The sequence below is a fragment of the Podarcis filfolensis genome (genome assembly GCF_964270895.1).
Source record: "Podarcis filfolensis genome assembly, chromosome: 2".
Lineage (NCBI taxonomy): Eukaryota > Metazoa > Chordata > Lepidosauria > Squamata > Lacertidae > Podarcis > Podarcis filfolensis.
In genome coordinates, this window is record NC_139605.1 from 19,723,815 (window position 1) to 19,749,643 (window position 25,829).

The following is a 25,829-nucleotide window of genomic DNA, read 5'->3' on the forward strand; positions in this document are numbered from 1 at the left end:
ATACAGTCATACCTCTTGTTACGTTTGGGTCAGGTTACGTCTTTTCAGGTTGCGTCCCACGGCGACCCGGAAGTACCGGAAAGGGTTACTTCCAGGTTTCGCCGCTCACGCATGCGCAGACGTTCAAAATGACGTCACACACATGCGCAGAAGTGGCGAATCGCGACCCGCGCAGATGCGGGTTGTGTTCTGCTCACGTTGCAAACGGGGCTCCGGAACGGATCCTGTTCGCAACCAGAGGTATCACTATAATCCGGTCACTGGTGCCATTCACATGCCCAGGAAAACAAAACCATGTTCGCCTGGGGCTGAAATGAGGGCAAATTTAATAAATAATAATAATAATAATAATAATAATAATAATACAAGTTGCCACTAGGCAGGCCTTCCTGAGGAGATCATCCCACAGATAGGAGGCTAAGGCAGGAAAGGCCTCTTTCTGACACCCTCCAGGTCTCCCTGGAAGGTGGCATGCAGAGAACAGTCTCTGATGATGATCTGAGGGTCCGGACAAGCTCCTATGGGGAAAGGTGGTCCTTAACGCAAAGCAGTCCCAAACTGGATAAAACATGGGGAGGTTTCAACCACAACATGGAAACCCTAAGCTGCAGCAGTTTGCGCTTCCATCTCTATCCATCTCTGGTCCAGAACACCAACCCCCAAGGAGGAGGCGGGCGATAAAAATGAAACACAAAACATGTGCATGGCCAAGAAGGCAAAGGGATGAGGCCATTAGATTCTCCACCCACATCTGTTTTTTTAAACGGTAAATTATTCTAACCGGTTTCAGCCTTGCATTTTTACAACGTTGCCACCCACCCTGGGGGCTAGGGGTGAAGGATGGGCAAGAAATCATTATCCTCTTCTTCCCACCTGAGCAGCTCGACTTTCTTGGCTCGGTTGTGCGCGCTCAGGGCTTTGAGTTCAGCCTGCCTCTTCCGCAGCTCGGCCAGCACCTCGTCCTCCGAGTCCTCAGCAGGCCGGTCCTCCGACTCCAGCAGCCCTTGAGCGATCAGCTCTTCTTTGATGCGGCCTTCCAGAGACTTGGTGTGGGGCACGCTGCGAGAGGACACAAGAAGCGGTGCCACGGTGAGGGAAACCTCAGCACTCACGAGAGGTCTGGTGGCGGCGAGCAGAGCATAAGGTCCAGACCAGTGTTTCCCAACATCTGGTCTCCAGCTGTTTCCAGACTACAATACCCATCATCCATGGCCACTGGTCTTGCTACTTAGGGGTGATGGGAGTTGTAGTCCAAAAACAGCTGGAGACCCAAGGTTGGGAAACACTGGTCTAGACCTAGGTGAGGAGCCTTCCAGTAAACTGGAACACCTGGCAAGCTATGGCTGAGTCATTCATTCTCAGCCTCGGTTTCCCAAGAGCCGTTTCCGCCTTCCGTATAGTCGGAACTGATTGCCATCTTTGGCAATTTAGCGGTATGCAAAATTAGCATCGTTTTGTAGTTTATGTTTTCACCAGGTTCCACTCATGCAGATGATTTATTTTTCATCTCCTCTCCCAAAATCCGCTCCAGAGGGGGCCCCAACCCCCAGTTTTTGAGAGCGTGCCGTGTGTGTGTATGTACAGGGAAGAGACAGTGTTGGATAAAGTCCATTGTGTTTCAAGGTTTGCACTGATATTATCATTTGTAAGCCGTCTCAAGGTCACCTTTGACAGTAAAGGGTATACAAAAGCTGTAAAAAAAGGTGATGCCAGTGGCTAATCCTGGGCTGCTTTTGTGGGGGGGGGGGAATGGCACCAACAGCTTTCCCAGAGTTACCCCCCCCCCGGCAGTGCCACCTCTCCCATGAAGCTGTCACCAACATAGCTACTTTTGAGCTGAAAGTTTAATCTTTTTCCTTGTTTTTAAGTCCTGTTTTTTTACAAGCCTCCGATGGCAAATAACTTGGACTGCTTGTGAGTTTTCACAGCTGCCCTTTTACGCAGCTAGGATTTGGAACCCATTTTTAGAGTTTGGTTGCTGTGATGGTATACAGTCATGATTTACAGTCAAACCTCGGTTGTCAAACGTAATCCGTTCCGGAAGACCATTCAACTTCCAAAGCACGCAACAACCGAGGATCAAAGGGCGATCGGCAAAGTCAATGGAGCTAAAATGAAAAAACTCCCCGGAAGCCGTTTCTGAAAACTGTTTGAAAACTGAAGCAGTTACTTCCAAGTTTTTGGTGCTTGGGAGCCCAAATGTACAATAACGGAGGAATTCAGGAGCCGAGGTTTGACTATATTCGGAACTCCCCCAGCCTGCACCCCAAAAAGAGCCAATGAGGGAAAAGAAAGGGCAGATTTCTAGAAGGCTGATTTAAAAGGAACAAGAATCTACTGCAATGTGCTCTACGTGGAGCTACCTTTGAAGGTGACTGGGAAACTGCAATTAATCCAGAATACGGCAGCTAGACTGGTGACTGGGAGTGGCCGCCGAGACCATATAACACTGGTCCTGAGAGACCTGCATTGGCTCCCGGTACGTTTCCAAACAAAATTCAAAGTGTTGGTGCTGACCTTTAAGGCCCTAAATGGCCTCAGGCCTGTATACCTGAAGAAGCGTCTCCACCCCTATCGTTCAGCCTGGACACTGAGGTCCAGCTCCGAGGGCCTTCTGGTGGTTCCCTCCCTGTGAGAAGTACAGGGAACCAGGCAGAGGGCCTTCTCAGTAGTGGTACCTGCCCTGTGGAACGCCCTCCCATCAGATGTCAAGGAAATAAGCAACTACAGTGGTACTTTCGGTTACAGACGCTTCAGGTTACAGACTACGCTAACCCAGAAATAGTACCTCGGGTTAAGAACTTTGCTTCAGGATGAGAACAGAAATTGTGCTCTAGCGGTGCGGCAGCAGCGGGACGCCCCATTAGCTGAAGTGGTACCTCAGGTTAAGAACAGTTTCAGATTAAGAACGGCCCTCCGGAACGAATTAAGTTCTTAACCTGAGGTACCACTGTATCCGACTTTTAAAATACATCTGAAGGCAGCCCTGTTTAGGGAAGTTTTTAATGTTGAATGCTGTGTTATGTTTTTAACATTTGGTTGGGAGCCGCCCAGAGTGGCTGGGGAAACCCAGTCAGATAGGCGGGATATAAATAATAAATTATTATTACTTAGTAATTATTATTATTATTATTATAATTATTATTATTATCCTACAAAGCACTCACCTGAAGGGCTTGTTTTGGCTGCGGGGGGAAGTGCTGGCCCCATCAGTTGCAGAGTCCTTGCCTGCTATCTCAGGAATAGGCGAGTCTTCAATGGGGGAGATTATGTTCTCCTGCACAGAGAGAGGGAAGATGGGAGAGGTGAGGCTTACAGGGTCTTGGGCCTTCTGATGCCACCACCTCCTCTCCCCGAGAAATCAGGGCCTGCTGAAGCCAAAGGAGGACCCAGTCTGGATTTTGTCCGCTTACTTCTACTAATGCCTGCAGAAGCCGCTGGGTCAGAGGTCCAAAGGGGCAGCCGTCCTCAGGCTGTTCATGCTGGGACTCGGACTTCTTCAGCAAAGCGTCAACATCTGGAAATTGTGAAACAAAGGAGCAGTTGAGTAGCAGGATGGGCTGGTTGGCTTGGGACCTTAGGCAAAAGCGGGAACCCCTAGGCAGAAGCCCAACCGCGTAGGAATGTTCTGTAGTGGGAAGAGTTTGGGCTTTCCCATAATAACCACGCGGCCGTAGGGGAAACCAAACCCTTGGGTACACCACAAGTCAATGAGAAGAACCTTATACCAACCTAGATGAGCAGTCCATCAAGCCGAGGGCCATCAAACCTTAAAGGCACTGCCAGCCTAGGGGTATAATAGCTCAGTTGGTTGGAGCGTGGTGCTGTTAATGCCAAGGTTGCAGATTCAATCCCCGTACGGGACAGCGCCTATTCCTGCATTGCAGGGGATTGGACTAGATCAGGGTTTCCCAAACTTGGGTCTCCAGCTGTTTTCAAACTACAGTTCCCATCATCCCTAGCTAGCAGGGCCAGTGGTCAGGGATGATGGGAACTGCAGTCCAAAAGCAGCTGGTGGCCCAAGTTTGGGAAACTCTGGTCCCTTCAAACTCTACAGTTCTATGATTCTATCCAAAGACTTCCACCCGAGAATCCTTAGTTAACCAGGAGTCACACCTGCAGGCTGATCTGCATAAAGGAAGGATGGGGAAGATTTCAAGCACTACATACAATGGTGGATCAATGGCCACATGGAGGGGTCAGGGCTGGCAGTAGGTGTGGTCAGGGCCTGAGTCCTCCCCTTCTCTCTCTCTCTCTCTCTCTCTCTCTCTCTCTCTCTCTCTCTCTCTCTCTCACTCCTTGCCTCCCTGCCCACCAATATCCTGCCAACTTTCCCCTCCATCTATGACAGCAATCAATTGCACATTGCTTGCCTCTCCAACTGATTAGTGCTGGGAACAGCTGAGTGGTGCTACCGTGCCAACTGCAGCAGGGAGCGGGAGGCACACGACAGGATCTCAGTGATCCTGCCATGTGCCTCCCGCTCATCTGGCTGTCCGGGAACGGCGAAGAAGCACCCCCATGGGAGCCCTTCTCAGCTATTCCTAGGGCTAAACAGCTCAGGTGTGGCAGGGAAAGAGACCTGCAGGGCAACACAAAGTTTGACTCAGGGCTGCATGAAGCCCGCGGCATGCTGACACATAAAGGGTGCGCCATCTTGGTGACATATAAAGCGTGGCCCATATTAGTGAGCTGCAAACTCCCCCAGAAAGGATGGCACAAGATTCCGCAGAAGGCTCTCGGGTACCTTTAGTGTCCAGCTCTGTCAGGGGCCCCAAAATGCCTTTCTTCTTGTCAGCAGTAACGGCGGCTCGAGCCCCGTCCTTCTGCTCCTCCAGCATGTCTTCTTGGGCCCAGCGCTGGGAATAATGCTTCCCGAGAGGTGGGATCTATAGGGGCAGGAAAACCGTGCATTCACATTTTGCAATCACAGGGTGGAACGGCGAGTCTAGCTCTGCCTCCGCTCATCAACGTCCAGATGTTTTGCTCCCTCCCTCCCCGGATGTAGCTCCACACAAATCCCACTGCCCTACCCTCTACTGTTTCCTCTTCCTGCCTGCTGGTAAAGGTAAAGGGACCCCTGACTGTTAGGACCAGTCACGGATGACTCTGGGGTTGCGGCACTCATCTCGCATTACTGGCTGAGGGAGCCAGTGTACAGCTTCCGGGCCATGTGGCCAGCATGACTAAGCCGCTTCTGGCAAACCAGAGCAGTGCGCAGAAACGCCGTTTACCTTCCCACCGGAGCGGTACCTATTTATCTACTTGTACTTGATGTGCTTTCGAAGTGCTAGGTGGGCAGGAGCTGGGACTGAGCAACGGGAGCTCACCCTGTCGCGGGGATTCGAACTGCCGACCTTCTGATCGGCAAGCCCCAGGCTCTGTAGTTTAGACCACAGCGCCACCAGCACCCCCGGATGTAGCTCCACACAAATCCCACTGCCCTACCCTCTGCCGTTTCCTCCTCCCGCTAGTCCTTGACTCCGTTTCACAATGTGCACTACCTTTTCCTGTTTCACAATGTGTCAGGCGCCCTCCCTTTTGTGGCTTTTAGTGATGTTCCCATCGCCTTCCACTAGGTGACTGAAATAGGCATCGTAGCTAAACACAGCGGTCAACAGGCAAAGAAGGGAAGAGGAGCACACAAATTGTCTGCTTGGCACCTAGGACAGTTATCCAACACGCCCAATGGCAGGTGCAGCCCGCTGAGCAGGCAAAACCACGGAGGAGAACCACGTTAAGCAGGGCAGAAGTAACACTGCCCATGCTCAGATGAAATATTGATGCAAGATGGATGCAAAGGAGAGCTCTTTCATCTTGCCAACGCCAGGTGTTACTGAGGGTATGTGTGAAGTTTTATCTTCATTTAGTAAGAGCTGCATGACCGTCTCCCTCGGGAAGTTGCGGGTTCTCCTTCAGTGGAGGTTTTTAAGCAGAGGTTGGAGGGCCATCTGTCTTGGAAGCTTCAGCTGAGATTTCTGCACTGCAGAGGGTTGGACTAGGATGACCCTTGAGGTCCCTTCCACCTCTACAATTCTGCGATTCTGTGACTCTCTGATGTTCATTATACACCTTTAGGCACCAGGCAAAAATGTGCCTTTTTAACCAGGCCTTTGGTTGATCCGATTTACCTCCTATGCCCTTTTAAAATGTTTTGGGGGGTTTCTTTGGGTGGGGGGAGCTATTAGGTTGTTGTTTTTATTTTTATTAGGTATTTTGTGGTTTTATATCTTGATTTTATCCTTAGACCCCTGGGTATAAGGCAGTATACAAATTCAATAAATAATAATGATAATGATGTGACAGCTGTTGTTTGCTGGCTTTGGTATTTTATATAATCCCAGCTGTTGCATCTTTTATTCTTCCAATCTTATGGCAGCCGGCCATGTTGAATTCTTGGGTACAAAGGACAGATAAAAGTTTTTCAAGGTAAAATATATAAACGACAAGAGAGGTGTTTCATGAAGCAGGGGAATGTCCAAGGTCAAGAGAGGGAATGTGAACAAGAGGCTGGTTGTGTAATCTGGGAAGCATCAACATGTGACCTTGCCACTAAAGATAACCAAGGTGGCTCATGTGGGGAATCTCCCTTCACTTTGGCACCCGCTGTCTCACATATCTGGCTGGTGTTAAGGCTATAAAAGTTCCACATCCAGCAATAGCCAAGTCTCAAAGATAAGAAGAGAGTTGCAGCAACTTCTCTCAATGAGAAAGCCAGCGTGGTACAATAGTTAGAGGGTCCCGCTATAATCTGGGAGACCACGGTTCAAATCCCCACTCAGCCATAACAGATAATAGGTAAAGGTAAAGGGAGCCCTGACCATTAGGTCCAGTCGTGGCCGACTCTGGGGTTGCGGTGCTCATCTCTTTATTTGCCGAGGGAGCTGGCATACAGCTTCCGGATCATGTGGCCAGCATGACTAAGCCGCTTCTGGTGAACCAGAGCAGCGCACGGAAACACCGTTTATCTTCCTGCCAGAGTGGTACCTATTTATCTACTTGCACTGACTTGCTTTCAAACTGCTAGGCTGGCAGGAGCAGGGACCAAGCAACGGGAGCTCACCCTGTCGCGGGGATTCAAACCGCCACCTTCTGATCGGCAAGCCCTAGGCTCTGTGGTTTAACCCACAGCGCCACCTATATAACAGATAATAGAAAAGCTTAAAATGGGGCTGGCAGAGCTGGAGAAGACGCAGAACTGGACAGCTAAAAACAAGCAGGAAGTCAGAGCCGCTTTCCTCCGCTAGAAATGCTTAAAAGATCAGAGCAGCAAGGATGCCGGGTCACAATGCAAAGAACGGTCCTCTTTAACAACCTCTCAGCAGCAAAGGTGGACAGAACCACAATTTCTCCTGCTTTACTAACCTCACAGCCCCCAACTTCACTCTCTCGCCTCCAGCCAAGACTCTGTTGTCCTACAGCAGAGAGGAGATCGCTGGTGGGACTTGCAGGGAGGTGAGGTGGGAGAAACCACTGTTTCTCCCAGCTTTCGAAACTAACTGAGGGGCATCTCTAGCTACAGCTGGGAAGGTTCCCTATCTGAAATCCTAGAGAACCACTACCAGCTAGTATAGACAATTCTGAAATTGACAGGCCAGTGATCTGACTCCGTATAAGGCAGCTTCTCCTGCTTCAGTTCCTCTGAGGGGCTGTTAAAGAAATAAGTTGTGTCAGGGAACTGCCATCAGCTCAGAGGCGAGAGGTGGAAGGGCAGTTGTGTTACAGGGAGCATCCGAGCTCTTCCTCCGGCGAGGAGGGAAGCCCTGCCTCCAGTGGGGAAGGGGTGCAGGGATCAGAAGATGCTAGAGAGAGCCACAACACCGAGCCTGAGCAAAGCGGAGGGGAGGCAAGTCCCCCTTTGCCAACGCCCTCTCTGCGCTGTCGGTTTGTGTGCAGACAGCGGAGGAGAAGGATGGGGGTCAAAACACTGTTATGCTGGGGAAGGTTTAAGGACCGCCCACTCCCAGATTCTGCTAGCGACTGAGCAGACATGGACTTGAGACGCTCTGCACTGTAAATGTTTTTGGACAGATAATAAAGCCAGGAAAAGACCGGTGGGAGTCTTGCCTGTTCACTCTCGAGCAACGACGCCGGCACGTAACAAGTTGGTTCCTTAGGTTGCGGCCTGGCAACAATACAGTGGTGCCTCGCAAGACGGAAAGAATCCGTTCCGCGAGTCTCTTCGTCTTGCGGTTTTTTCGTCTTGCAAAGCAAGCCCATTAGCGGCTTAGCGGATTAGCGCTATTAGCAGATTAGCGGGCTTAGCGGATCAGCTGATAAGCGGCTTAGCGATCAGCTGTTAAGCGGCTTAGCGGATCAGCTGTTAAGCGGCTTAGCGACTTACGGATCAGCTGATAAGCGGCTTAGCGGCTTGGGAAAAAGGGGGGGGGAGGAAAAAACCCCCGCAGGAACTCGCAAGACATTTTCGTCTTGCGAAGCAAGCCCATAGGAAATTCGTTTTGCGAAGCACCTCCAAAACGGAAAACCCTTTCGTCTAGCGGGTTTTCCGTCTTGCGAGGCATTCGTCTTGCGGGGCACCACTGTACTTAAAACATTCCCTCCACAGTGCACACAGCTACCACCATGTGCTGAGCTGCGGGAAATGTTAAGAGAAGCCAGCAGGAAAAATGGTCCTGGACGTTCACATTACAAGAGAGGTTAGCCTGAGAGTCTTGCTTTACAACAAACTCAGTAGTTAATAGGAAGCATTCAATCACAGGTTATCCAGTGTAGCCTGGGGTTGTCCCTGGCTCAACACAACAGCTCAATAAAAAGGGCTACTTAAAGAGAATGTTATGAAAATGACGTACAGATGGTATTTAACACCAGCTAAATTAGCTAAAATGTACAAGACAAGAACTAATGAGTGTTGGAAATGTAAAGAAAGGGAAGGTATCTTCTACCACATGTGGTGGACTTGTAAAGAGGTAAAGTAATAATAATAATTTATTATTTATACCCCGCCCATCTGGCTGGGTTTCCCCAGCCGCTCTGGGCGGCTTCCAACAAAATATTAAAATACAATAGTCTGTTAAACATTAAAAGCTTCCCTGAACAGGCTTTCTGGGAAATGGTATATAATAAGTTAAAGGAAATGTTGAAAAATACTTTTGTTAAAAAAAACAGAAGCCTTTTTATTGGGTATAGTTGGTGAAGAGATACCAAGGGAAGATAAAAGACTGTTTATGTATGCAACAACTGCGGCAAGAATTCTCTTAGCCCAAAAATTGAAACAACAAGAAGTACCAATGAAAGAAGAGTGACAGATGAAGATGATGGACTTCGCAGAACTGGCGAAGCTAACAAGAAAAATCCGAAACCAGCACGATCAAGAATTCCAAAAGGACTGGAGTAAATTTATACGATATCTGAAAGGCTATTGTAAACATCACTAGCAGGGTTATCTGGCGACTTGTAATGAGAAACTTTCCACCTCTTTATATTTATTTATATTTTGTACCATTATGTAATGGGTGCAATTAGAATTGGAAAACATACAAAATGCAATGATATAAAGGTTAATTTTTGAAAGCCACGTGGCAGGAGGTAAGGAAGTCGATAGGCTCTAAAGAGCCTGGGCAGGAAAGTAGAGAACGATAATGTGAATGTATATGATTGAAAGGAAAATAAATAAAAATTATTTAAAAATGAAATAAAAAATGAAAGCGCTACTTGGTGGAGGTCAGGAAACTTGGCTGAAAAGGGGCAGGCAGGAAGGCTGAAAGAAGTGTCTCCATCAAGCTGATTTTTACCTTGTAGTGTTCTGCTTCGTCTTCAGGAGGCTTGAGGAGCTCTTCTAAGGTCCGCACCTCCTCACTGGTGAGGTCAGAACAGTAGGGCTCAACTGAGGCCCAGAACCTGCAAACAAGAGAGCAGGACACTAACAGTGAGAAACATACACACCTGTAGCTTAGGTACTCTGGCCGGCAGACAAGAGGAAAAGACAATCTGAATTCCTCAGTGGAGTATACTAAAGTACAGTGATACCTTGGTTTGCAACCATTTTGGATTACAACCGCGTCAAAACCGGAAGTGCGTGGCCCTTTTGGGGGATTACAACCTTTTTTTTTTTAACTACAACCCCCCTTTTTGGTGGAGGCCCCATTGGCGAACGTGCACCTTGGGCTACAACTGCTTTTGGTTTACAACCGGACCTCGGGAACAGATGATGGTTGTAAACCAAGGTACCACCGCAAAATAAAACTGATTATCCAGCAATATTCCAGCCATATCTTGTGGGGTTTTGTACGGAGACAAAATATGTAACAATGGGTTACATCTTCAAATCGACCGCGTTCAAAAATACATTTTTATTGCTGCAGAGGTACCGTATTATTTGCTCTATAGGACACACTTTTACCCCTCCAAAAATTGAGGGGAAATGTGTGTGCGTCCTATGGAGTGATTGCAGGCTCCTTGGCTTCAGCGATAGCAACGCTAAACCTCCAAAGGGCAGAGGGAGCAGTCCCTCCGTGCTCCAAAGGCTTCACGTTGCTTTCGCTGAAGCCTGGAGAGCGAGAGGCGTCGGTGCGCACCAACCCCTCTCGCTCTCCAGGCTTCAGGTATAGCCGCGCGCAGCCCCTCCGGCAGGGAGAGGCTGCACGTGGCTATGGCTTCTTTAGCCCTGCGCAGCCTCTCCCAGCAGGGAGAGATTGCGTGGGGCTAAAGAGGAAGCCAAAACAGCCAGCAGGATCCATCCCGCTGGCTGCCTTGGCTTGTGACATAGCCGCGCGCAACCCCTCAGGCAGGGAGAGGCTGCATGGGGCTATGGCTTCTTTAGCATCGCACAGCCTCTCCCGGCAAGGAGAGGTTGCTCGGGGCTAAAGACGAAGCCAATACAGCGAGCGGGATCCATCCTGCTGGCTGCCTTGGCTTGTGACATAGCCGCGCGCAACCCTTCCGGCAGGGAGAGGTTGCACGCAGCCTGTACATTGATCTTTGGGGCTGGGGGCAAAATAAGATTTTTTTCCCTTGATTTCCCCCCCTAAAAACTAGGTGCGCCCTATGGTCCGGTGCGCCCTATGGAGCGTAAAATACGGTATATCTGTTTCAAGGAGGTGCCTGCGCTGTGGGCGCCTGCTAAAAACAAGTCTTGTTAAAACAAGCCCACTCAGATGCTTATAAAGCTCATGCAGATTTTAATTGGTTATAGTATCTTAACTTTTTGTACGTTTTAAAGTATTATTGCAAACTTTTCTTGATTTTCTTGTTTCCTTTTTGTAAACCGCTTTGAGTGTTTTGGGTTTCTTTGCAGTCCAGCAGGGTAACAAAGAGTTTGTTTGTTTGTTTAGATAGACAGATCGATAAATTCTCCCTTCAAGATATGAAGATTATATGAAACAAAGTATTTTTCATTATTACTGCTGCAGTGGAAATCACTCTCCCACATACCTATTAGGTGCATCATTTTTGGGGATACGGGGCACATCAATTGGGTCATCTGGGAATTCGTACTCCTGGATTTTGGGCTGTAGGTTCTTGGATTTGGGCCGACCGGGACCCTGCCCTGTGCTGTGACCTCCTTTCCCTTCCAGCTTCTGTTTCTTGGGTTTGCCATGTTTGACAGGAGTGCCCAACTCATGCTCTTTTTTTTCCAGCTTCAGAAACCTCCTGTCCCCTTTCTTGTCTTGCCAATCTGTCAAGATCTGGAAAAATGAAACAGCTGCTTTGTTAGTCCCTGTTAGAGAAAAAGGCGATATAGTCATTCATTCATTCATTCATTCAAGGGCTGCTAGGTCACTGCCCCAAAACGGCTCCCATCTCCTTGGCCCCAGTGACTCCTGCACTGCATTCTTTTCATAGCACACCTGAGCTGGGGAGGGGGGAATTCAGGGGCTGGAAGAGGTTTCGCCAGAAAAAGGTGGCTCCATCACTGGCAACACCATATGCTAGACAACATTTAGAGGGTAACAAGCACTTTCTTCTTGAAATGCACTGTGCTAGAGCAAGATATAAAGGTAAAGGTAAAGGGACTGCTGACCATTTGGTCCAGTCATGGCCGACTCTGGGGTTGCAGCGCTCATCTCGCTTTACTGGCCGAGGGAGCCAGCGTACAGCTTCCGGGTCATGTGGCCAGCATGACTAAGCCGCTTCTGGCGAACCAGAGCAGCGCACGGAAACGCTGTTTACCTTCCCGCCAGAGCAGTACCTATTTATCTACTTGCACTTTGATGTGCTTTCAAACCGCTAGGTTGGCAGGAGCTGGGACCGAACAACGGGAGCTCACCCCGTCGCGGGGATTTGAACCACCAACCTTCTGATCGGCAAGTCCTAGGCTCTGTGGTTTAACCCACAGCGCCACCCGCATCCCAGAGCAAGATATAAGTATATATAAATCCATATTTAGAATCAGGGAATGTAGCAGGCATGTGAAAAAGACCTTCTAGATGCTGTCCAGCTTCTTTGCACCCATCTCCCACTTCTGCACATCTAGGAGTTGAATTGAGCAAACTAACTGTGCAAGTGAAAGAACTTCTGGTTGCACAACAGAACCTGCCCTCCCTCTGCAGGCTTTCCTGGGCAGATTTTGGGGGTTTACAGTGTACATCTGGGGATAATGTATGGGGCGAATTCTATTGCAGGAGCAGAAGTCATTCCACTTTCTTGGATACAGCCCTAGGACTCTTGCAAGTCCTTGCCCAATTTAGCTCCATCAATTGCTACATTGCTATTGGTGGAAAGGGTGGAAGAGCCCACAAACAGAACCTGAGAACAAAATGTCCTCGACACTGTCAGGAGCTCAGCCTACACTCGAGTAGGACCCTGGCAGAAATACATGCCCAACTGGCATGTTCTCTCCCTCCTGGTCGATCGTTCGGGAGCTTCAAAAGCTTTCTTCTGCCTGAATATCAGTGACTGATGCCAACCGACACTGGCACACTTAGGGATCCGCAGAGTTTGCACAGTTGCGTGACAGACCTCAGCAACTCAGCATTTTGACTAATCTACTTTATTTACATATAAACACACATGGAGCACTGCAACATGGCTCCCTCTCTCTCTCTCTAGCATCAGACAGCAAAGAGAGAGAAAAAAGGACAATAGTCCCACTTCACGGAACTCAGTAACACAAACATCCTGTCTCCGTCACTTCCCACTCTGTGGAGTCAAAACATATACCATCATGTGATAGACAACAATCCCATGACTGCAATCATGGAGCAGGAATTCTAACAGACACTTGTGATTCCCAGCAAGTGTTATCCAGAAGCATACAGCCTCTGACAGTAGAGGGAGAACATTTGCTTAATCCCCTTTTGAAATCATCTAAGTCAGTAGCTGTCATTACATCTTGTGGGAGCAAATTCTATAGCTTAACTATGTGCTATGTGAAGAACCACTTCCTTTTGTCTCTCCTGAAACATTCAGCTTCATTGGACGTCTCAGACTTTTAGTATCAGAAGAGAGAGAGAAATTTCTCTATTTGCTTTCTTCACACCATGTATAATTTTCTCTCCCTCTCTTATGTCCCTCTTAACAAAACAAAACAAAAAAATCCCCAAACATTGTCACCTTTCTTCATAGTGGAGTTGTTCCAACACCCCTTTTCTGAATGAGATAAAAGAGGGGTTCCCAACCTGTGGTCCACAGACCACCAGTGGACCGTAATCATCATTCAGGTGGTCTGCAACACATATGTGGATTTGTGGCTGAAGGCAGGAGATGCCACAACCGCTGTGTTAAATATTCATATCGATTTTTAATTCTATTTTAACTGCTTATACTGTTCTACAATTTGCATTCTATAAAAAACTGCATTCTAGATGAATAAAACAATGCAATTAAAAGATGCAATTAAATCCAATTAAAAACCATACAGCATCTAGCACAGCACATTAGAATTGCTACAGCAGGCAGCCCCTAACCAATTTTCAAATGATCCACGCGGGGAAGAAGTTTGGGAACCACTGAAATAAAGCATCTCCATTCTATGGAGCAGCTTGATTTCCATCTGACCTGGGTCTCAGTCTCCAGCACCCGAAGCCGGCGGCTGGCAGAAGACAGCAGCGTTTCGAGCTCCAGCTGCAGGGTGTCGAGTTCTTCAATGCCGATGCCATCATCTTCCGAACGGGCCAGCACAGCTGTGTAGCGAGGGCACACCTTCAGGTGGTCCACAGACTTGAAATCGTGGAACTGAAGGGGACAGTCCTTTAGCTCAGACATGGTGTAGCCAGATGGGTCTACAAAAAGAGAAAGTGGCATGAAGGAACGGAGCAGCAACAAACCCAGGTGCCAAACGCAGGATCAAAACAAGCAGGGAGTAAAAGCAAAACAAAATACAGTGGTACCTCGGGTTAAGTGCTTAATTCGTTCCGGAGGTCCGTTCTTAACCTGAAACTGTTCTTAACCTGAAGCACCACTTTAGCTAATGGGGCCTGCCGCGCCACTGGAGCACAATTTCTGTTCTCATCCTGAAGCAAAGTTCTTAACCCGAGGTACTATTTCTGGGTTAGCGGAGTCTGTAACCTGAAGCGTATGTAACCCGAGGTACCACTGTACAAAAACCGAGAACTGTTAACTGGCCAAGTGACACAGGTTAGCACTGAGAATTCTTACCCTATGGATAACCGGAGACAGGGAGGCGGCTCACAACCAGGAAACCTGCATCGATGGAGACATGGTGACAGGTATCATCAGCCGGGCGGGCAAGGAGACACGGTGAGGGGCAAGAGTGAAAGGGATGGGAGCAAGCAGGTTGCAGGTGGAGGAAAAAGAGGAGAAGGGAAAAAAGAACGAGAAGGCAAGGCTAGTCTACAGAACATCAGCAGGTGGGAAGGGGACCGCAGAATGGGCAGTGAGAGGGGAGACCCTCTGCAGGGTTAAGGCACAAACGTGAAAGGGAAGAAAAGCACAAAGCAATGAGGGTTTGGAAGGTGGGATGAGCAGCATTGGAAATACGGACCCAATGTGCAGGATGAAGAAACAGGTGATGAATGAGCGGGGGGGGGGGGAGGCCAGGAGGGGGCGCTGGAGGAAGGAGGGGGGAGATTGCTGGGGTAGCTTCCGGTTTCAGGGGCTCCTTCCGGGTTACACTCACCCAAGGCCTGCGCATGCGCACAGGGAAGGGGAGAAGCCGCGCCGCGGGCGGGGTGCCTTCGCGGCTGCAAGGCGGGGGAAGGCGAAGGCTATACTGTATAGATAGAGACCGAGCTCTCCCCCGCAGGACTGCTTCCTCCTCCTCAGCTCCGCTCACTTCCTTCCTGGCCCCTCCTGCGGCACCTCCCGTTGGCTGGACGCTCCCTCGGCCGCCCCGCCCCTATTGGCCGAGAGTCAAGTTCTACGGGGCTTTTTTTCTTTTCTTCCTTCCCCTCAGCCTCCTGCTATTGGCCCGTGTCCCCTCCGGCCTCGCCCACAGCTCTCTTGTTCCCAAATATGGAGACGGGGAGGCTTCGGACGTACCAACTGAGGAAAAGGGGTGGGTCAGGAGGGACAGAGCGAGGAAAGCAAACGACAAAAGACAAACGGCGTCGGAAAAGAACGCAGCCAGCACTTTATTAGGAACGCCAACCTCACCTAATTCCAGAAACCCGGCGGGAGCGAAAGGAGCCGGTATTGAGCGCGCCCATCCGCCTATCCACCCCCCCTCCGCGAAAGATTTTGGAGCGATCCAGAAACTAGGCTCTCACTCTCTCCCCCGCCCCCACCGCGCTCGCCGCCTCCGCGTCTTGGCGGGGGCCACTTCCGCTTCCGTTCCTGGGACCAAGACCCTCGGCTGTTGCCGCCGCCGCCGCCTTTGCTGCCATGGTGAGGGAGTTGAGGGGGTGGGCGAGGGGGGGAGACGGTGGGTCTGGCTGACAGGGCCTGGCTGGGGCAGCGCGAGGCCCTCCGAAAGGGGAGGGGGAGGAGGGTTGTCCGTTGGCGGTAACCGGTCAGGGCAGGAGGGGAGGCGCTGCCGGGGCCGTGGAGGGAGTTAAGGCGGCTCCGAAGGGAAGCTTGGCGCTGAGGGGAGACGCCTCGCCCAGGCCCGGCTGACAGGCCTCTTGCTGCTCAGAGGAGGAGGAGGGTGAGCGGTGACGTCACGGGCGGCGGGTTTTAAAGGTGCGACGTTTATTTTGACGGGGGGGAACCTGTCGAATCTCCTTCCTTGCAGACTGCCACCCTTCGCCCTTATCTCAATGCTGTGCGCGCTACCCTGCAGGCCGCCCTGTGCCTGGAGAACTTCTCGTCCCAGGTGGTGGAGCGGCACAACAAGCCGGAGGTGGAAGTCAGGTGGGTGTCGGTGGTGGTGGGTATTGGGGGCGGGGATGGGGCTGTAGAATAAATACTGCTTATAATAATAATGAGCTTTATTTGGAGGGAGGGGAAAAGGTCTCCTTCGGCCTTGTCGGTACTCCCTGCTTTTTCTTTTCAGATGGCCATGAATTGGTGTCGATTGATGAATGGGTGTTGTTGTTTTTTTAAAACCTATAAATACCGGGGATTAAAGCAATGTGCACGAAGCGAAAGGGCGGCTGATGGAAACGGTCCTTCAAGGGCTCATTGCGGGAAGCAGAGGCAGCAGATGCAGGCAAAAGGCTGGGGGATAAAAGCCGCATACGGAAGTGCGGAAACCGAGGAGGTGGAGTCGGAGAATGAATGGAAGGGCCTGAAGGTTGCCATAGGGACTGAAAAGTTTCCACATTGCAATGCGCTCCAAAGTGAAATGATAGCTGTCAGGGTAGGTTGCTGGTGGAGAGATGGTGTGCATCTTAATTCTGCTACCTTTCTCTCGCCACCCATTGTTCAAGGTTTCCCATACCCTAAATACTTTCTTAAAAAGAGTGGTCTACATTGTGGTAATCTGTTTTGTCTGTTGTTATTTGAAATCCTAGAGTTTCAATGTGTGTTGCTGACTTGTAAGCCAACCTTGAAGGGTACAGACCCTAAAAGATAGGGCGGGAAATCAAATAAATTAAAAAGGCTGCAATCCCATTTTAAAAAAATAACTTTTATTTGTGGAACATTTAAGGCTGCAGTCCTAACCTCATTTACTAGGGAGTAAGCATTACTGAATTAAGTAGAATTTATTTATGAGTAGTCTTCGTGTGCGCTGTTAATTGGTCAGCACGAAAACCTCTTCTTGGTTTTCCAGGGGCTTGCAAATTTAGATTCATTTTTTTGCTGTTTGTATTTTCTCCCAGCTTTCATGGCACTAGTGCCCTCTACCTTCTCATTTCTTGACTTCTGCTTATTATTCCCCTTCATCGTATCATATTTTTGTGACTACAATAACCTTCTTCTTAATTTCCGTGGCCCAAGTATCTGACCATCCTGCTATGGATAGTGTTGATCCGTTGGTGATTATTATTACATCTTTTGTTTTATTTTTGTCATGTTCCTATTCTGCATGTCAACTGTCGTGCCACTGCTTCATTCCATTCCACTGCTTCATCCCATAAGTGGACCATGGTGACTGCAGTTACACAAATTCAATCTTCCATATATACTGTTCCTCATACTTTTTGAAATTGTGGATGGCCCATTTTTAATGTTCTCTAATTCATCACAGGGTTTCATTCAAAGAGCTATGCATGTACTGCAGCATTCAGATATCTAACAGTGGTGCCCCGCAAGACGAATGCCTCGCAAGACGGAAAACCCGCTAGACGAAAGGGTTTTCCGTTTTGGAGGTGCTTCGCAAAACGAATTTCCTATGGGCTTGCTTCGCAAGACGAAAATGTCTTGCAAGTTCCTGCGGGTTTTTTTCCCTCCCCCCCCTTTTTGCTAAGCCACTTAACAGCTGATCGCTAAGCCGCTTATCAGCTGATCGCTAAGCCACTTAACAGCTGATCCGCTAAGCCGCTTATCAGCTGATCCGCTAAGCCGCTAATAGCGCTAAGCCGCTAATGGGCTTGCTTCGCAAGACGAAAAAACTTGCGGAATGGATTCTTTTCGTCCTGCGAGGCACCACTGTACATTCCTTCTACATCCTCTTGGGTGCTCTAACCAAAGACTTCCCTAACCTCCTGGGTCATTTCTAAATAAGTAGCCACAGGCTTGCCTTGACTTCCTTTTTGTACTGTCTTGGGCGGGGAGCAAAAAAAAGATAGCCATATGAAGAGCAGTAGCAAGGAAAGGAACATTTTGCTATCTCCCTGTAGTTCCTCAGCTGGAAAGTCTGGTTAGCAGCTGAGGGGGAACTGCAGCTGCTTAGATACTCATGGTAAACAGACAGTCCTTCCTGCCCTCTCACTTGAGGGTTTCCCTTGGCTAAGAGGGGGCCTCGCCCAGGAATCATTCGGTAGAAATCCGTGGAGTAAATGCCACTCTACTGACTTGCATTAAGTATGGGAAAGAGGTGGCATGGCCACCAACGAGTGAGGCCTCTGCTTGCTCTCTGCTTGCCTCCTCCTGCTGTTTATTCCCTCCCCACTGCCATAAAATCTGTGTGAAAGTGTGTAAAGGGAGCCATCAATTCTGAGCATTAAGAGTCCCTGCAGATATTGCCCTAGTCAAAATGTTACTGAATTATATGAGTAATCAGTTTAGAGAAATATTTGAACAAGGTCTCAGCTGTGAAACAAATGGATAATCTTACATTTGCTCAGAAGGCAAATATGACTAATGCATCATGGTTCATATGGGTGCATTAGTTGGCCTGAAATGCACAGGTGTAAAATCAATATTTTATTGTGCCTGTCTTGCAAGCTCCTGGTCCTCATTCTTATGTCACTATCTTTACAACAGTTGTATTCTGTGTATTGTATGTAGTTTACAGCAGTACTCTGCAGAAAGGTACTGCGGTGGTGTTAGCAGTCTGGCTGAACCTCACTTTGCAGAAAGGGGTTTGCATGGACTTGGTACAGATAGTCTAGGAATGTGGAGGTTCCTTACTCTATCTCTGTCTTTGACTTCTATGCTGATCTCTCTATCCTTTGAAGTCTAGACTGCTTAGGCTGCATCCTCTTCAACTTCCATCTCATATTCCCCGTTCAAGATGAGAGGTCATCTTGGATCTATCCTCTGAGAACAGGAGAGCAAGCATGGCTGCCTTTGTGTTCTCTACAGTCTAGAATGATCACTTAACTTGGATAGAAGAGTTTCTCTTTCTAAGTTATGTAACTCCTGTAATAAATGATTTTATTGTTTTTACTCTACAAATACTTATTGCATGTGTGGGATTTTAACAAGTAAGATCTACTTTCTAACTAGAATCACAAATTACACTCCACATACCAAATTTCAATAGGTGGGCTGTGGCAGTGAGTCTGTATTGGATAAACAGGTTTGATATGTGGTGACCCCTGTCCCAACGCTCCTGTCTGCTGGACCGCCCTTTTGCACTCTGAGTTAATGGATTTCTCGTCCCTTTTAGAAATACTGGGATGGCAATTGAGTTTAGGTACATGGTTCTACTCTCCCACTGCTTCTTACTGAATCCAATATCTTCTGTGTGAGCTAAAGTGCAGTTACACAAGAGGAAGTGCTTGTGGTCTGACTAATGCCAGAAAGGCATTTGCCCACAACTGCCAGACTTGGACCTTCTTCGGTCTTCTGGCAGACTAGCTGCAGGAACAAATACTAGAGCTGCCTGGCTCATAGACATTGGGTTGCTCACAAAATGAACAAGATGGTTTACTAGGTCAAAAGTCTCCCCACAAGTTGGAAAGTGGATCTGATGGAACTTGGAGAGGCACTTCTAATGATGTTTTGTGTAAAGAGTCTTAGCAACTCTCTCTGATTGTGCTCATTTACATGTTCTACCTTATTTCCTCTGGTCAAGTAGTTGAATGAATCCCTTGTACAGAGTCCTCAGGACAGTGATTGTCAATTTACAGCCCCTGCTCTGTATCTGGGGTGTACCTTGCCCAGAACAGCTATCCCATGGCTGAGTTATCACATATCAGCTGCTGGTGGGACAGGCATCAGAGGGCTAATAATAATAATAATAATAATAATAATAATAATAATAATAATAAATTATTTATACCCTGCCCACCTGGCTGGGTTTCCCCAGCCACCAGATTGCAGCCAGCAGGCCATACGTTATCTACATCTGCCAGGCAAAGGTATAAGCACTGGAAGCTAACTTAACACTGTTGTCTTGATCCAAAGATGAATTGTTTATATGATTTCTTACTCACCATGAAGTCCCAGGGCAGGTTACAACAGATTAAAAATACAATGTTAAACTTATTTAAAACAACTAACAATCATTATAATAGCGTGGACTCTAAAAATGTGTCTCAGATGTCAAATGGCTTAGGGTAAAGAGGTGTGCCATCAGCATATGATGATAACAGTACAATTAGGGTGCCAGATGCACCTCCGTGGAGAAGGAATTCCACAACTTTTGGGCACCGTCTCCTGAATTTTAAAAAGTGGTGAAAGCTTGCAGAGCTTGCATTTAGGAATACAAGTTCAATGGTTGGGGAGAGGAAAGAACATTGGATTGTGCTATGGCTGGAATCCTTCCGAAGGAGAGACAAAATGTGCCTCTCCGTGGTCCCTGACATAGATTTGTCTCTGTGGGTTTGCAGAAGCAGCAAGGAGTTATTGCTGCAGCCAGTGATCATCAGCAGGAATGAGAAAGAAAAAGTCCTAATTGAAGGGTCAATCAACTCTGTGCGAGTCAGCATTGCAGTGAAGCAGGTAAGCCAAGCATGGATGGGAGATGAGGGGTGGGGTGGTCACTGCAACCCAACCTGAAAAACGCTAACAGCTGTCCCTTTTCCCTTCCGTAGGCCGATGAGATTGAGAAGATCCTGTGTCACAAATTTATGCGCTTCATGATGATGAGAGCAGAGAACTTCTTCATTTTACGTCGGAAACCAGTTGAGGTAAGGAGACCTGACCCAGGGTCAGTGGCGTGGTACAAAGGGCTTCTTCTGTTGTCTCTTAGCCAAAGCAACAGCATGTGACACAGGCCATTTCTTTGACAGCTGTTGTAGCATATCCCACACCTCACTGCTGTCAGTAATGTGAAGCTCTCTCAGGAGATAAGATGTCTGACTGAGTGGCTTTTATTTTCAAGATGTTGCTTGACTGCCAACATCTTCCACAATAGTATTAGCAGTGACCATGGCTAACAGTGAGCTTGCCTCTTGCAGCACTGGTATGACTCAAAAACAGGTGTGGTTTCAGCCCTGTGTTGCGCTTGGTCGCTAGAGTCCAAATGACTGAGTTGATGTGAAGACCAAAGCCTTGATCTGCATTTTCTTACAGGAGATATGCATGTGTGTGCTGCTATACACTGATGGATGTTAAAATGGCTGTCTCCATAATTGGTGTTGCAGTATCGGCAGACAACAGGGGTTAGGTCCATTACTCCAGTGTGGTCTGTGTGTTCTCCTGATTCTTCTCAGCTGTTGAATGTATTATCATAGAATCTCAGAATTGTAGAGTAGGAAGGGACCCCGAGGGCCATCCAGTCCAACCCTCTGCAATGCAAGAATCTCAACTAAAACATCCATGACAGGTGACCATCCAACTTCTGCTTAAAATCATCTAATGAAGGAGAGTCCACCACCTTCCAAGAGTGTCCATTCCACTGTTGAATAGCTCTTAACTTCAGAAACTTCTTCCTAATGTTTAGTTGGATTCTCCTTTCTTGTAATTTGAATCCATTGGCTTGAGTCCTACCCTCCAGAGCAGGAGAAAACAAGCTTGTTCCATCTTCCAGGCGACAGCCGTTTAGATATTTGAAGATGGCTATCATATCTCCCCTCAGTCTCCTCTTGTTCATGCTAAACATATGTAACTCCTTTAACTGTTCCTCATAAGGCTTGGCTTTATTGACTGGGTGGTTAGTATAGATAGTTGTCACTGTTACATGTAGCCAAGACCACTACATATATCTGCAAACTGGTTATGGAAGGGAGAGGAAAAAAAGCAGGATAATTCCTTTCTCCTCATGCTGAGTTGGTGTCAGAGTGAGTAGGAGGTGTGATTGTTGAGTCTTTGCTTAATAGATGCTAATTACATGCTGCTTTCCTTTTATCCCAGGGCTATGACATTAGCTTCCTGATTACAAACTTCCATACAGAGCAGATGTACAAGCACAAGCTGGTGGACTTTGTCATTCATTTCATGGAGGAAATTGACAAGGAAATCAGCGAGATGAAGCTGTCCGTCAATGCCAGAGCTCGCATTGTGGCAGAGGAGTTCCTGAAGAATGTAAGGGTCTGTTAGGCAGAAGTGAAACAAAAATGGTATGCCAAAATTCACCAGTGGTTTGTGGGAGCTTGGTTGGTAAGTCATGTGACTGCCAGCGCCATCTGTAGAAGAGCAATGCCTTCTAAACAAAAAACAAAATCGCGTACATTTTTTCATGTTGCAAGCCACCTTGAGGATGGTTTTAACTATGGAAAGCCGGCATTTGAATAAAATGATGTATGCATGTAAAATTGTTTAGAGATGAAAATGAAGAACTTTATCACAAGTGTTTGTGAAATGTTTTTAGAAACAGCGGGAGGCCTATTGGATACAAAATTGTCTGTGGTCATAGAAGCCCTAGGTTTAGATATCTTCTTGACTATAAAGAGTTCATCACATAGCCTTGAGTAGTAGTACCATATTTTTCGCCCTATAGGACGCACCGCCCCATAAGGCGCACCTAGTTTTTTGGGGGGGAAATAAAGGGGGGGAAATTATTTTTCCCCCAGGCGCGGGGCTGGGGCGGGGGAAGCCCGAGCTTCCCCGACCCAGCCCCCAGTACAGGCAACTCTCCGCAAGCCGTGGGAGCCCAGCGCCGGGCTCCCGTGCCTTGCGGAGAGCTGCGCGAAGTCTGGGCGCGCTGAGCTGAGCGCGCCCAGGCTTCAGCATGCAGGCAACTCTCCGCTGGGCTCCCGTGCTTTGCGGAGAGCTGCGCAAAGCCTGGAGAGCGAGAGGGGTCAGTGCGCACCGACCCTTCTCGCTCTCCAGGCTTCAGCGAAAGCCTGCATTCGCCCCATAGGACGCACACACATTTCCCCTTCATTTTTGGAGGGGGAAAAGTGTGTCCTATAGGGCGAAAAATACAGTAATTGCTCCTTACATTTGTTTGGTACTCGGGAGCACAAAACCCTCGGTATGGACTGTTCCAATGGGAATCAAATAGGAGCTTGTTTGGATTCCAAGTTCCAAGAGAAGTGATCTGAATTACTTGTTACATGCTGCTAATAGCAATGAAAATGCAAACAAGCCCTTGGAGGTGATAGCAAAAAGGTTGGTAGCAACCTCTTCCAGGTGTCTTCCCTTGTAAAGTTCTCGCTAGAGAAGTGAACCACTCCAGGGTGTTGCAGTGTTTGTGTCATTTTGGTTCATTTAATATTTGTGACACTTCTGTATCTACAAAGTTGATGCCAGTATGCCACGAGACAAGGCTTAAGGTTTAGTATTAGTGTACAGAGCCCTTAACACTGCCTTCCCTAACCTATGGCCCTCCAGATGGTGTTGGACTACAACTCCCTTCATCCTTAAACATTGATCATGTCGTCTGGGCTGATGGGAGTTGGAGTCCTAAACATCTGGAGGGCACCAGGTTGGGAAAGGCTGCCTTAACGTCTTAGGATACCTGAGAACAAGAGTGCCTTGTCTTCTATATAATAGTGGTCACCTCAGTCATCGGAGAAGGTGCTTCTTACAGGGCCACATGACCCAGAGGTGACCTGGGGCCACTGGTTATTAATATATTTTGTTTCTTTTTTGTATGTTGCTTTGAGATTTTTTTCGAATATAAAGAGATTTAAGAAATTTTCTAAATACAGTAAGTTTTCTCAGTAGTTCACAAACTTAAAATTAGAATGTTGTCAAAATTCTAAAATATCTGTACAATATGACATAGAAACCAGCTAAAATGCACTAACGGGCCCAGGGACATAAAGACTTCACTTAGCCCTGAAAACACCATAATTTAGGCACAAGGCAAGCCTTTTTGGGATAGGTATTCCACAGTAAGGGCATCAACACTGAAAATGCCCTTTTCTAGCCCATGTATGTGAGTGTTAATAGTGTGTGCCTCTGAGAAGCTGTATTAATCAATTTCAGTAATGCAACTTTGAATTAATTGACTTCTCTTTCTCTCTTTCCCCCCCCCCCACAGTTCTAGACTAAGGGCTGGAATCCACAGCTTGGCTTTCTCATTCTCTCTGCACAGCCACCTTGCTGCGGCTTCAGAGATGGCCACAGTTTGGGAGCGAGATGAGAAGCAGCCAGACCTGCGGGGGCTGTCCCAGCTAAATGTACACCATGCTCGCCAGCGTGCCCAGGGGAGGGGAGGGTGCTTTTTAAAATAATTTTGGAACAAAACTGTGCTTGTTTAAGACTGTGTCAACTTGATATCCTTTTCTTTTTTTTTTAATGACTGATACTTGCTGTTATTTGTCTATTTGAGTCTCTTAGCGGCCGAGGCCTTGTGGGGGGAAGGGATCGACTGTTCCAGCAGCCCTCAGAAAGAGTTGTTGCGGGAGTTCATCTCAGTGCTGTGCATGCAAAAAAACACCTCTGACAGATAACACACAAAAGCTGCCTTTCTCGACAAGGTTTGGCCCCAGTAAATGAGGCCTGAAGCATCTCTTTGGACAAACTGGCAGCCTGACTTGGAACGTACTAGGGTACAAGGTGCGACTACCTTGGTCCACCTCCCAAACGGAATCATGAGTTTGCAGGCAAGCCAGGTGCTGAAGAGGGCAGTCCTCCCCTGTGCCAAGTCATTCCCGTTCTCTAGAGAGATCGCCCTCCTGTAGCCCACTTTCCCGTACTCCCACAGCAATCAGAGCATTCTGAGCACAGCACTGCCTCCTGTTCATTCCCTTTCTATTCCCTTCCACATCTGTGCCAGAGAGAGCTGTGATGGGAGGGGCCAGGCCATGCGTCAGCAAAACGCGACGGAGCTGGAATCTGTAACTCTTGGTTCTTTTTGCTATGGCACTTGCTGTAACTTTCTTACTCTGGGACCTTCCCTATTAAAGCCTTTTTTTCCCTTCTTGCCTCCTGAAGTTAAGCGGTGGTTGCATGGTTTCTCTGTGGTGTGCTGAGTCTGGTTATGCTGCCTGGGAAGTACATGGAATTTCTTGTCGTGTCCCAGCAACTAGGATTGACCAATGTTTGCCCTAAAGCAGGCATAGGCAAACTCGGCCCTCCAGATGTTTTGGGACTACAACTCCCATGATCCCTAGCCAACAGGACCAGTGGTCAGGGATGATGGGAATTGTAGTCCCAAAACATCTGGAGGGCCAGGTTTGCCTAAAGGGTGTTTTCAGAGTAGGTGCTCTTTCCTCACCTTAGTAGACTGTAGGCTGCATTCTCCCAAGCCAAGGCAAACCAAATTACCATGCTCCCTACAAAGAACATGTTCTATTACGTTATGAGGGTATCTCATTGCTTTGTAAAGAACAGCTAATCCTTCCTGAAGTGAAGATAGTATTCTTGCTGGGTAGATTTGCTCCACCTTTTCTAAAGTTCACATGCACCTATTTTGAAAGGTTTTTATTTATTAGGTGTGTATATTGTAGGATGTGCACCCATGGTAGAGGTGGCTAACATATGGCCCTCCATACATTCTACTTACATTGAGCCGGACCATTGGCCCATCTACCACACTGCTGTCTATCTACACTGACTGGCGCCTGCTCTCCAAGGTTGGGGGCACAAGTCTCTCCCAGCCTTCCCTGGAGATGCCAGTGTTGAAGCTGGGACCTTCTGTATACGAAGTGTGTGCTCCATCACTGAGCTATGGCCCTTCCCCAGAGGTCTAGTCATTCCTAACATTGGTGCTGATGGGAGTTGGTTAGCTATTCCTTTCCTAAGCCACTGAGACAGTGTAGTGGGTATTGAAAGTTTTATAAAAGGAAGCAACAGTTTGCTTAAATATGACATTAAATCCTACACTCAACACTGCCTGTTCCTCTAGTAAAAGTTGGCAAAATATT

At 48.1% G+C, this 25,829-nt stretch overlaps 2 protein-coding genes across 7 annotated transcripts in view; one reads left to right on the plus strand and one right to left on the minus strand.

The window, feature by feature from the left end:
- TADA3 (transcriptional adaptor 3) overlaps positions 1–25,829 on the minus strand; it is a 29,191-nt gene that overhangs the window by 2,561 nt on the left and 801 nt on the right. For 2 of the 6 annotated variants that reach the window (XM_083602016.1, XM_083602020.1), the window contains exons 2-8: positions 13,957–14,180; positions 11,392–11,645; positions 9,753–9,858; positions 4,748–4,889; positions 3,414–3,517; positions 3,168–3,277; positions 874–1,059 (exon numbers count right to left, since the gene is read on the minus strand). In XM_083602016.1, the coding sequence (XP_083458142.1) occupies positions 874–1,059; positions 3,168–3,277; positions 3,414–3,517; positions 4,748–4,889; positions 9,753–9,858; positions 11,392–11,645; positions 13,957–14,163 (1,109 nt within the window). In that variant the 5' untranslated portion in view covers positions 14,164–14,180. Of the gene's footprint in view, positions 1–873; positions 1,060–3,167; positions 3,278–3,413; positions 3,518–4,747; positions 4,890–9,752; positions 9,859–11,391; positions 11,646–13,956; positions 14,181–14,556; positions 14,964–15,037; positions 15,320–25,829 lie in introns of those variants that run through there. The other 4 variants (XM_083602018.1, XM_083602019.1, XM_083602021.1 and 1 more) reach the window with 4 other exon arrangements.
- On the plus strand, positions 15,380–24,896 carry ARPC4 (actin related protein 2/3 complex subunit 4). The gene is made up of 6 exons (XM_083602575.1): positions 15,380–15,744; positions 16,091–16,209; positions 20,460–20,571; positions 20,664–20,759; positions 21,925–22,095; positions 24,002–24,896. Exons 1-6 carry the CDS (start codon positions 15,742–15,744, stop codon positions 24,005–24,007), a joined length of 507 nt encoding a protein of 168 aa, XP_083458701.1. The 5' UTR covers positions 15,380–15,741; the 3' UTR covers positions 24,008–24,896.

Coding starts and splice junctions, on each gene's coding strand:
- ARPC4 (XM_083602575.1), top strand. Junction 16,210..20,459: donor AAGCCGGAGGTGGAAGTCAG/GTGGGTGTCGGT, acceptor GTGGGTTTGCAG/AAGCAGCAAGGAGTTATTGC. Junction 20,572..20,663: donor TCAGCATTGCAGTGAAGCAG/GTAAGCCAAGCA, acceptor TCCCTTCCGTAG/GCCGATGAGATTGAGAAGAT.